Source organism: Perna viridis, chromosome 4 (genome assembly GCF_037379345.1).
Source record: "Perna viridis isolate PV_CMFRI_1.1 ecotype Kerala chromosome 4, ASM3737934v1, whole genome shotgun sequence".
Lineage (NCBI taxonomy): Eukaryota > Metazoa > Mollusca > Bivalvia > Mytilida > Mytilidae > Perna > Perna viridis.
Genome location: NC_142448.1, coordinates 28,245,410 through 28,256,909, shown reverse-complemented (window position 1 = coordinate 28,256,909; position 11,500 = coordinate 28,245,410). Strand labels below are relative to the sequence as shown.

General features: G+C 34.6%; 1 protein-coding gene across 1 annotated transcript; it reads left to right on the top strand.

Moving 5' to 3' along the window:
* The first annotated feature begins 4,349 nt into the window (after positions 1-4,349).
* On the top strand, positions 4,350-11,272 carry LOC148619603 (transmembrane protein 26-like). The gene is made up of 3 exons (XM_088579709.1): positions 4,350-4,873; positions 9,235-9,415; positions 9,915-11,272. Exons 1-3 carry the CDS (start codon positions 4,680-4,682, stop codon positions 10,719-10,721), a joined length of 1,182 nt encoding a protein of 393 aa, XP_088435835.1. The 5' UTR covers positions 4,350-4,679; the 3' UTR covers positions 10,722-11,272.
* Positions 11,273-11,500: the final 228 nt, after the last annotated feature.

Genomic DNA, 11,500 nt, shown 5'->3' with positions numbered 1-11,500 from the left:
AAGATGCCACGTTCCTCGCACGTTAAAGAACCCTGCTGTGGTATTCGATAGGAGTAGGAACCTTTGCGCTCCGCCACAGGAGGCTAAATTGCCCGACCTTACCCATCCCCCTTTTTCCAGTGGCAATCAAAATTTGTTGACTCTATTATCCTTGAGACCCATCCTTTTTTTTTTCATTTCATGTTCATTTTGTCATCCATTTCATGTTCATCGTCTGAATATAGCTGAAATATTGCTGCTCGGACGTTAAACCCCAACAAACAAACAAACAAACAATTTTTAATAATGTAGGAACACTTTTTGAGAAAATATCATTCATACCTGCTGCCAGGAACCAAAAGGAAAACCCCCGGGAAAAGCCTCCAAAATCCACAGTTTTGTTTTCGTTAAACCTGAACCTGAGTGTTGACTTGTAGGGCCAAGCCACGATGAGTACTTAAAAACAAACTGCCGACTGATGAAAAGAAGAACCACAGTGAAAATTTAGAGAGAGAATTAACCTTTGCTTTGACGTTTAGTCGTGTAAATTGGTTTTCCTAATCCATTGTATTTTTGTGGCCTTGTTTATATTTATTTGACAAGTCAGATTATATACTAGTATAAAAATGATTATTATTTTGACGGCATTCTAAATTTGTTTCTAATTGTTATAGATTATTTGCATGGAAATTATCGATTGCATCCTACGTTCACTGTGCAGTACTTACTTGACCACAGGCACTTTGGTCCAGGATTTTTTTTTTAAATTTTAATACCCTCCCCCTAAAAAACCGAAAATTCATCGTTCTTAACCATTAATGGCAATTTCTGACGAAAATTTTGCCATTTTTCGGCAGAACATACTTATAGTGATTAAAAACGATTAGTTTTGTATTTTTTGTGGGAAAATATTGAATTTAAAACAAATCCTTGACCCAAGTGCCTGTGTACTTGACTCTACTCATCACTCTGTTCGCGGTCATTTCTCTCAGATTACAGTGTGACACCTGGACGTTTATACGAACTTCTATGGAACGCCTAAACTGTCTGATGAAATACACATTTTTTATGTGTTGTCAATTTATATTACTTGCTATGGTTTTATAATTACATGTGGTCATTTTGTATTTACGTTATGTATGAACATATTTACATTATGCCGTTTTGTCTTTACGTTCTGCCATTTCGTCTTTACGTTCTGTCATTTCGTCTTTACGTTCTGTAATTTTGACTTAACGTTTTGTCGTTTTATGATTGGTTATGTCAACATATATTTACGTTATGTGGATTTATCTTTACTTGCAGTGGTTTTCTCATAACGTGAGGTCGTTTCATCTTTACGTTATGTCGATCTCTAAATAAATTATGTGCATTTTCTTTTCTTTACATGATGTGGTTTCTTCTTTACGTGATGGAGACAAAAATTTCAAGATGACGTGTGAGCCTGGAACGTTTTGATCATGTAATCTTCGAATCAGTCCGTAAAAGGCAAAATAGACGTCACAACGCCGATTAAAAAATGCTGAACGAAATACACCTGGGTAGTCTATCCAGTCAACCTAGAGTATTTATTCTATGATAAAAAATAGCTTGTTTGTTATTTACGTTCAATATTATCACAATTGATACACCTGGGACTCTGTTGATGACTTGTGGCGATTTTCGTAGTCAGAATATATTTTTTTTAATTCCAAAAACATGGCAATTTCGACTCCCGCGAAAATTTTCATAAATTCGACTCTACCAGTTATGCGTGACTAAATTTAATTTTCTACATTAATAAACCACCAAAACTAATTTTCAAGACAGAATTTTCAAAAAATGTTTAAAAATATTACCCCTACCCCTAGAAAACTGGTCTCAGTATCAAACATAATTCTCATTCACAGCATACCGACAATGTGAAACTCATAGTTTAGGCATTCATAATTAAGATAATGATTTACTCAACGGATCTGATCAATTCAAAACAAAACAAATGTGTATCTCGTCAGACAGTTTAGGCGTTCCATAAACTTCCATTAACATTCTGTTATATAGTCAGCAACAGCAACATAATCTCAGAATCATTGAGTGCTAAGCCGTTTGCTGCAATTAAACCATTTCAGTTTTTCGTGTACAAACGCAATACCCTACAAGTATTTTCGGTGACAAATAGTTAAATAGACTTGTAGGGAAAACAGAATCGATAGAAAATGAAGTAGATAAGCGATACCTCGAGAAAGAATGGAACAATATTAAAAAGAAAGAACTATAAACTGGAACTCTCAAGGATAACTAGAAGAGAATCCCTAGAACATCTGTCATTGAAGAGGGCTGCACGTAGGAAAGCACGGAAAGAGTCTAAATTATCTGCAAAAAAAATTGAAAAAATATATAGGGGTGGATGCAGTTGGGTAAGAAATGCATCTGTTTTTGTCGGTAACATCGGACGAAGTGGAATAAGTAAAGTAAAGCTGAGCACAATATGAAATAATTTAAGCACGTAATAGATATATACTGTATGCACACTATACAGGATGCGCAAAAAATATATTGAAAAATCCGCATAATATTTATTATAATAATTTTGCTTCGCGTGATCCCTTCCTGCTCTCCATAGATATAAATTACGAGATAAGATGACCTTCCAATAATGAAGATAATTATACTAAATTACGGGTCAAATATTTTGCAAATCCTTTTTTTTTTTGTTGTTGTTGATCAAGCCGGCTGATAAATATATCTTTTTATAGAATATATGTGTGTCAATAGTTCATGTTGAAATATGCTACGTCGTCATATTCTTAGTGAACAAAATATGGTTTAAGTCATGGGGTGGTGCAAAGAACACTATCACGGAAAAAATCTATGACTATCTTGATATATTCAAAAATAAAATATCTGTCTACTCTCATATAAAATGGAGTTATCTTTTTGAGAGAACATGAGACAGTCAAACGTTTTGCTTTGTATGTATTATTTTAGTTACGTTATATTCTTTGTTGTGTTTTTCTGTTTTCCATATCTGGTCTTTGTCCCTGGGTTACATTCTTTTGATTTCCGCTAGAATCTTGGTTCCCTTGATTACTCTTTTATATCTAGCAATATTAACTGTGAACACAACCAAGTAATCTAAATATCATTAATTCGCCCGATAACGACCCGCTTGCAAAATGTTGGCAAACTGTCAATATAAGTGTCGAACTCAGGTTTCCAGCAACGTTGGTTCTATTTTATGTATATTGGTGACAATTTTATCATCGATAAACGTATATCAATATGAATTGAAAGAGAAAGATATGTTTGAATGATTCTCACGAGACAACCTGTCCTTCAATATGACAATAAACTCAACCAAATTAAGGTCATTAATACTGGTTTTGGGGGGATGCATATATATGAATCGTAAAGTTTTTTTTCCCATTCAGCCTTAACCTTTAGGTGTTGCTTTTTATCAGTTTTGACTTAAAAGGACAAACAAAACATACTTCTATTCTACGTGGATTTATTTTTTAAAGAAGGCGCTACTTATTAAGCTTTTCGGAAAAACAATAATAACATGAATATTTATACATGTAGGTACTATAAGTAGAACGAATACGTTCCAAATCTTCTTTATTTGCTAATGTATGTTTTTGTATCTTCGTTTAATCCTGAATTGTTTTCTACGTTACATGAGTTCAAACTTTTTATTCAATTCAAGACTTTCTATTGTTTAAAAAAGTAAAACACTATAGTTCAAACCAGGCGCCTTACGCGAAATTTATTCACTAAACCAATGAATGACTGAATATATATGCAAGCATAAATATATAGAGCAAAAGACCTTTTAACAGGTCGTATTTCAGTTATTCAAGGAGGTTAGTGGAAAAATCTAAAATTATTACCTTTTGTTAATAAGTTTCCAGGGACGTAGCTAGGCCTGTTTTATTTGTACGCAAAATTACGGCGAGGGGTCTTGGGGGAGGGGGGGGGTCGCTCAAGGCCCCCAGTGAGTCATTGCATAAAACCTTTATTTCATCTTTAAAATATGTGTTTTTATTTTTGTTACTTTTCCGAAAGTACGCAACTGCGTATTTGCGTATAGGCAGCTACGCCCCTGGTTTCGATATGTACATATATATGTATATGGGTATTGCTTGTGGCCTTCCACGTATAAGCAAATATAGTCTGCAGCACTTGAACTGCTATTCTTTTCAAGACCGGTTATTGAAATAACTTGTATAGTACATATGTATATGCGATATCATATAAGATTGGAAAAATGGAAGGAGACAGGCAGATCTCTATAACAAACAAAGACGTATTCTCCTTTAAAGCATTTTAAAGATGTTGAATTAGATATAGTAAGTGACTATGCAAACAAGTTTGAAAACACTCTACCTACAATTAACCATATCATACGAAAGTTGAGCAGAGATTTAAAGATTGTGGGAATTACAAAGATGAGGCCAGATTTAAATTAAATTTTGATAAATGGTGAATTAGTGCTTCGTGATATTAGTTGGTTCTCAACATTTATTATTTAGTGACATACTTTTTAAAGTTATTTGAATGAAAAAAAAATTATCGATACATTTAAAGTATGACTTCATCAGGGGTAAAAAAAAATAGCGACTGACTTAAAATGAATTAAGTGAACCGTAAGTTTACCACTATATAGTTCGCAGAGTGAGACATAAATTCTGACAATCTGAGATTGACAGGCAGTAAAAAACATGGTCATCATATGGAGTATAGTTCAAGCTGTTTTTGTGCGTGCATTGTTATTTATCCACAGTTTTCTGTGCATATGGAGAGCAGTAGATGTGACAGGGGAAAGCCTAATATGGCTCCTAGGAATGGGAAATATTTTACATATTGTTGAATTGGAACATAGAATTCTGAAAAAGAGGGGACAGGAAGATAAATGGTAAGATGGGAATATAGCTAATGAATGGGAAAATAGTATAAAAGAGTTTCGTGAAAACTTAATTTCAGCCCATTTTTTTAATTCACGTTTAGTTAAAACGCTTACATACCGGTAATTATCAACACACATGCACCTGGTGCATTTATTTTTAGATGCACTGCACAATTAAGATGATGCTAGACTTTGATGAAATATTGGTAGAGTTTACTGTTGAATAAACTTCGGTATCGACACGAAATACCGTGTGAATAGGCATTTTCAAAGGAAATATCAACAACAAAAATGTAATATACACATCAAGCCAAAAACACTACAACACTGATGAGGCTTATATTTACCAGTTACTTCAACAGCAACAGCTAGTGTACATACAGACCGCGTATATATTTGCGCGGCTTACATGAGATTGGTTTAGTTAGTGTATACCGTGAAATTCCAAGGTATGGCGTAATTACAGCAACTGAAAATCACTCAGTGACGCAGTTTTTGCCGCCAAAAAAGCCAAATTGGCGAAAAAACATTGTCTATTGAAGGCACATAGATTGGCTTAGGCTGTTTTTCCCACAATGTTTGGTAGGATTGTTGCCTCTCCTCCATTAGAACTGATTTCATCTCTAAGATATAAGTTTCATTCAACACTGACGGTTACTTCAACTAAAAGTCTAGATACTAGTAGATGGATATATTTCATAAGATAATCCCCAAGAATATAGACCAGACTATGTAAAAAGGAAACAAAATGAGGAACATATGACGTTTCAGGGATGATATCTAATAGAAAGGTCATTTGTTTGTCTCAAGTCTGTAAAAAACGATAAGTTGCATGTATTGCAATTTTTTTACCGTTAGGGGCATATATATTACGTACAATAATATGTAAAACATCATATACTAAATATGAGGTCATGCTTAAATCATATTCCCGTTCCGTGACCTTGGTCCATTCATAATTATATATAATGATTTATGGCACTTATTATCTCGTTTTATACCAATTAAGTGTCACAAAAGTGTCCTAAGATGTGGTAATTGTCTCAAACATAATATATTATGAAATTCTAGTACTTATTCAAACGTCTTCTCACATAATTTGTCCTATACATAGGTTGTAAGTTTTCCACGAATCGAATTGAAAGATTTACGCAGTAAATGATATGATGCAGCCGCTTTATAATGACGGGATGACTTGAAAGTTCAGTCTAATTGATATAAGAGTAATCAAGATTCGAACCAAGGTTCTAGCGGTAATCAAAAGAAGGTAATACAGGGGCAAAGACCAGACTTCGAAAACAGACGTACACAACAAAGAACATAACGTAACGAAAATTATACATACAAAGTAACAAAAGCAAATGAGCAACTCGGACTCCACTAAAAACTGGGAGCATGGACCAGGTACACCGGTAGGGTAAGCGTCCTCTGCTTTTCTAGAAACACCCACCGAATTGCTCATAAAAATCTAGTCCGCGGTAGTCGAAAGAGGAAAGGAAAACTATGACACGTTGATCAAATCAGTTTTCATGGCGCAGATGGATACTCCGTAACGATCTACGAGTTCATGATGACGTCCATAGAACTTCTGTAGCGATGACTTCGATCTTGTAGCAGCATAACCCTGTTCCAGAAGCCTACTTGTTAGAAGTCTAGTGCGATACAAAAAGTCTGCGTAGTTTCGGCAAGCTCTGGCATAACGTAAGAGTTGTGATATGAACATACGTAGGTGCTACAGGATGTTGCCACATATGAAAGGAAAGTTGACAATTCTAAATGAAAAGTCATCACGTTTGTCGTAAAGTTTGGTCAATAGTTTTCCCTTACCATCGATTTCTAAGTTTAGGTCAAGACATGAGGCTTTCTTCACAGTGTCTTTAGTACCCTTTATCTCAAGTTCTTTGGGGTAGATGCGATGTATCAAATCCCCGAAATTAGGATTGTTCAAAGATAATACGTCATCTATATAGCGGAAACTGAGATAAAAGGATTTGCTAAACAATATTCTTTCTATCGGATCAAATCAGATATAAAGTCAGCCTCATAAGCGTAAAGGAATAGGTTAGCAAGTAGAGGAGCACAATTTGTTCCAACTGGAATGCCGACCGTTTGTTGAAAAACGCGTCCACCACACTGGACAAATATGGTGTCGATTAAAAATTCCAGCATTTTGTAATATTTGGAAGATGATTTTTATCTGGGTGTACCAACTTTTTTGGAAAAAACGATGTATAACGTTTTTAAGTCGGGATTTTAACTGAGTATGGGGAATAGAAGTAAGCAGTGTTTTATCATAGGTTTTAATGTATACTATTATATTCTTGAACTGATGGTCTCCATATCTTTCGAATTTTTCAGGATCCACACTGAATTAATACCACTATGGGAGTAACAAGTATTGTGGTAAGACTACAGACCCTCTTTGACAGCTGTGATACATTTTGCAGATCCAGCTATGTAACGTTGTTTGTATGGACTCTTGTGGAGTTTAGAAATCCAGTACATAGACAGTAAATCACAATCATTGTCTTTGGTAGAGATACCAAAGATGGATAGCACAGATTTATGTTTTTTTTCCCACAATCTCTTCTTTGGAGAGTCTTATCACTGCCATTATTTTGTTGATTTGGGCTTTGTCTGCTTGTACGACAACATATTTGTCATGCATAGCAGACAATGTTTTTGCTACATCGGGGTCTTTGAAAACTGATGTAGCATTGGCACTCATCGACTTACTTAAAACTTTCATTCGTTCCAAAATTAAAGACCTCACGGCCTTTAACCATTCTGACAGAGAATCAATGTCTTCGTGTTCTCGTTTTATCCATTTTCTTGCGCAGTCCTCCACGGCATCCAGAAGAACTTTAATTTATGGAGCGTGGTTCACGATACTTAGGACCTTTAGAAAGGATATTACGCAGAGATTCGTTTTCGATGATGGTCAAATCTTCCGTAACGGTGCGTGACCGGAAGATCCATATCTGAATGGAGAGTTTTTGCAAGAACAGTCAGGTGGTTTATAACCTTGAAGTCCTCAATCTCGAGGTTCTGCAATAGCCTTTTATAATTGAAAATTTTGGGTGCAATGGGTAAAGTATAGGAATATGAAACAGGAGTGTCAAAACCTACTAACTAAACATGTTTTATTCAGAAAAAAAGCTCATTACAGTAAATAAACACAAGGTCTGAAAACAAGCATTGCCACTTCAACAACCTTTTGTTTATTTGGATATCGATATGTCGCGGGTTATCAATATCCAAATAAAAAAGAAGATGGTCAGAGGAAGTTCGGACTGGACTACAAGTCTATCTCCTGGAAACTCCTCCTCTAAATGAAGATCTGTTATTTAAAATGTTCCATTCAGTTCTATGCACGAAGTACTTATGAAACCTTGGATTCTTAGAGAATGCTCAAATAAAATCTAGGCGGACCATTTTTGTTTATGTCAGTTTAAGACGAATTGCTAAAATATGGTTTAACTCATTTATAAAACTTTTTTTCTAATATTAATATAATGTACATAATGCCAAATGTTTTCATATGAGTCTTTATGTATTTCTCCCCATAACATCAGTGGTGGATGGAAATTATTTAGGCGGGTGCAGGGTTGGAAAATTAATTTCATGCACTTTTTAGGGATAAGAATGACCAAAAATAGCCTGGAACCCCTTCTCTGAATCCGCCATTAACTTTTATACACCCACTCCAGACTTACATTACACTAAGACCGACCCACTGACAATGGGTTTCAAATGGAGCAGCAACATTTTTCTATTTCAAGGGTTAAATATTTTCTGGTGACACAACAACGTGTGCACGGTTATGTCAATATATCTACGATTTTAGAAAAAAAAACTGTTTAACATAACACTCATATTTCATGATTGATGGTAAAAATATTTAATTTTCATTTAATATTTTTTTAATCTAAAGTCAGAAGCAGACTGACTCGTCGGATCGTATTACCAGTACATAGAAACGGGAAAGTGGAATTCTAATTAGAATTATTATGTATTCTTGTTTTCTTTATTACGACATTAATAAACGACGGACATTTAAGTTCGACAATTTCGCTAATTTTTAGATGATTTGTTATGTTAACATTTTCACTAATTCACTATAGAATTAAATTAAGATGTATATCCAGCACTAAAATCAAACAGATTTCCAGTTATAAAGTGACATAAGATGTGAGTAGATACTAGTGCAATGAACATGCAAATGGACCTGAACAAATTATATTGGCCGAGGACTAAGTCAGAGGTTGATAGCACTCTTCAAGAATATATATTGTGCATATAGAATGTCCACATTAACTGCATAAATTACGTATGTACTATATGATCACTCAATCGTATTTCAATTGCAGGTTTTGTCCGTGTTTCTTCATTCATCTTTTGAATACAATACCTGCCATCTGGTTACTAGAATTCGATCGACTAAACAGGCAATTAACAGAAGTCGGCAGCAACACTACATCGACGACGTCGCCGACAACAAATTCCAGCGATAATCATGGTGGTGCAGAGGCACTCTCGTCGATAGAAGGGGTGATTAGATTTTTATTGCTTTAACTATTTATTATTTATTTCTCGAACAGAAATAAAGATTTTGACGAACGCGGAATCTTAGTTTGGCTGATGAAAATTTCTTCTAAAATACTTAAAAACGTGTTAATCATTACTCAGTATTTCTTGTCAATATTACTTTTTTTGTATATTTATTTGTTTGTTATTTTTTGTTACCTTTGTATGTGTTATTTTTTTTTTACTATCCAAAAAGAGGGTTCAAGTGGTTAGACCCCCTTTAAGTTTAGAAATTTGAAAATTTCGGTTAATTTCGTGGTTTTTTTTTGGTGTGACCATATCATAAATAAATAAATAAATAATTTTCCGCTCAGCGACTATCAATATACAACAATTTAGTACCTTGAAGTACTATGAAAATAACAGAAAGCTGAATAGTGATATAGAAGCAAGTTCCTGTGATTGTGCTTATACATACTATGATTGCATGCATTTCTTATCTGTACATTCCCTTTATTTACAGATCACCATACCAATATATTTAGATGCAGACACATGGGCCTCTGTCCTAGAGCAGGGCTTTCTTTTTATTCTCATACTAGGACGTTGGATTTTGCCTCGTGGTAAACTCACTCGTGACCAGCTATCACAACTATTGTTCGTCTACATCGGGTCCGGTTCAGATGTCATGGAACTCTTCATAATTTTTGAAGAACCAAAAATTCGAAGTGACAAAACATTCAGTTATGCCATTTTGGCGGTTTGGACTTTCAGTCTTTTACAGTTTACCTTAGTTCTGACTTCTACGAGAAAAGAACGAGGTGGTCACATTGAGAAAGGGAGACGTTCAAAAAATTGGAGGAGCAAACCAGAGCAATGTTGCGCGAGATTAGTAGAGTTAGAAATCTGGAGTTTATTCGTTGCCATGATATTACAAGATGGGCCGTATTTGACAATCAGGCTTTGTGCCATATTTATCAAAGATGTATATAGTTATGGTATAATATTTTTCTCTTTAAAGAACGGAATGATGATAATGATGCTGGTCTATAGAGTTCTAGTCGTTGGAACACATGAAAAGGAACTAGAACTCAAAGCCAGCAAAAAAGAGAACAGAGAAAGCAAAAACTTGGAACAAAACAATCGGAAAGAAATCAACACGAAGGAGTTAACAGAAGTACAGAAAAGAAATGGAGACAAATATACCAGGAAGTATGGCGGTCCCAAGAACATGATGCCAGCACATTACTGGCCGAATTCAAATTACTTCTACAACCAGGATTATGGATTTCCCGGAAATTACAATGCTTACGGTGTTGGTTATTATTAACAGTATTTCTTCTAGAAAACGGAAAAAAATGATGATTGTTTTCTGTGTCATCCTCTGTGCAGAAAATTATCAATTATTTGAGACGGTTGAATCAACAAGGGCACTCGAGGTTTAATATGTTTGTACATGCATGTCAGATTATTATGCGTGTTATCACATTAGATAAGCTTTGTGGAATTCATTTATGAAAAAGTGAGATCTGTAGTGCATCCATGATACAGAACGATTGCATGCCGACAGAACTAAACGAACCATTTCATTACGAATTGTAGTGAGAATGTTTGTTTTGGAAGTGCGTGGGGTTTTATATTTCTATGTACACGGAATAATTCGTGTATACTTGAAATTTTAAAGAGGTATTATGTGCATTTATTGAACATTCAAAGGTATAACCTTCACTGACTAATACTGTCCATCTTAATCAAATGTCTGAATTATACTCATATTTAAATAAAAACTTGAAATCTAATCTACACAGACTGATCTTGCAATTCGTGATTGTTAAGCGTTATAGTCGAAGAATACCTATTAAGTTTTTATCACTTTTTTGTGGGCGTTTAAATTTAAATGCAAAACCTAGCCAACATAATATATCTATTCTATTTCTTACTGAAGATTAACTATATGTTTTGTGAATTCAATTTGTATACTTGCTGATTTCTAGTATTGTGGAAAAAATTCACCTCGGCTCCAGCTGGGAACAAATGTTCAAAGAAAGGTTATAATAAAATCTACATTTGGGTTATCAAGTTCCTTCCTTTTTCATATTGTTGAAAGAC

What these genes read in the sequence shown, in the direction of transcription:
- LOC148619603 (XM_088579709.1), top strand. Translation starts at nt 4,680, where the DNA reads ATGGTCATCATATGGAGTATAGTTCAAGCTGTTTTTGTGCGTGCATTG. An exon ending in AGGGGACAGGAAGATAAATG is followed by an intron (nt 4,874 to 9,234) that starts GTAAGATGGGAA and finishes TTTCAATTGCAG; the next exon opens with GTTTTGTCCGTGTTTCTTCA. An exon ending in CACTCTCGTCGATAGAAGGG is followed by an intron (nt 9,416 to 9,914) that starts GTGATTAGATTT and finishes CTTTATTTACAG; the next exon opens with ATCACCATACCAATATATTT.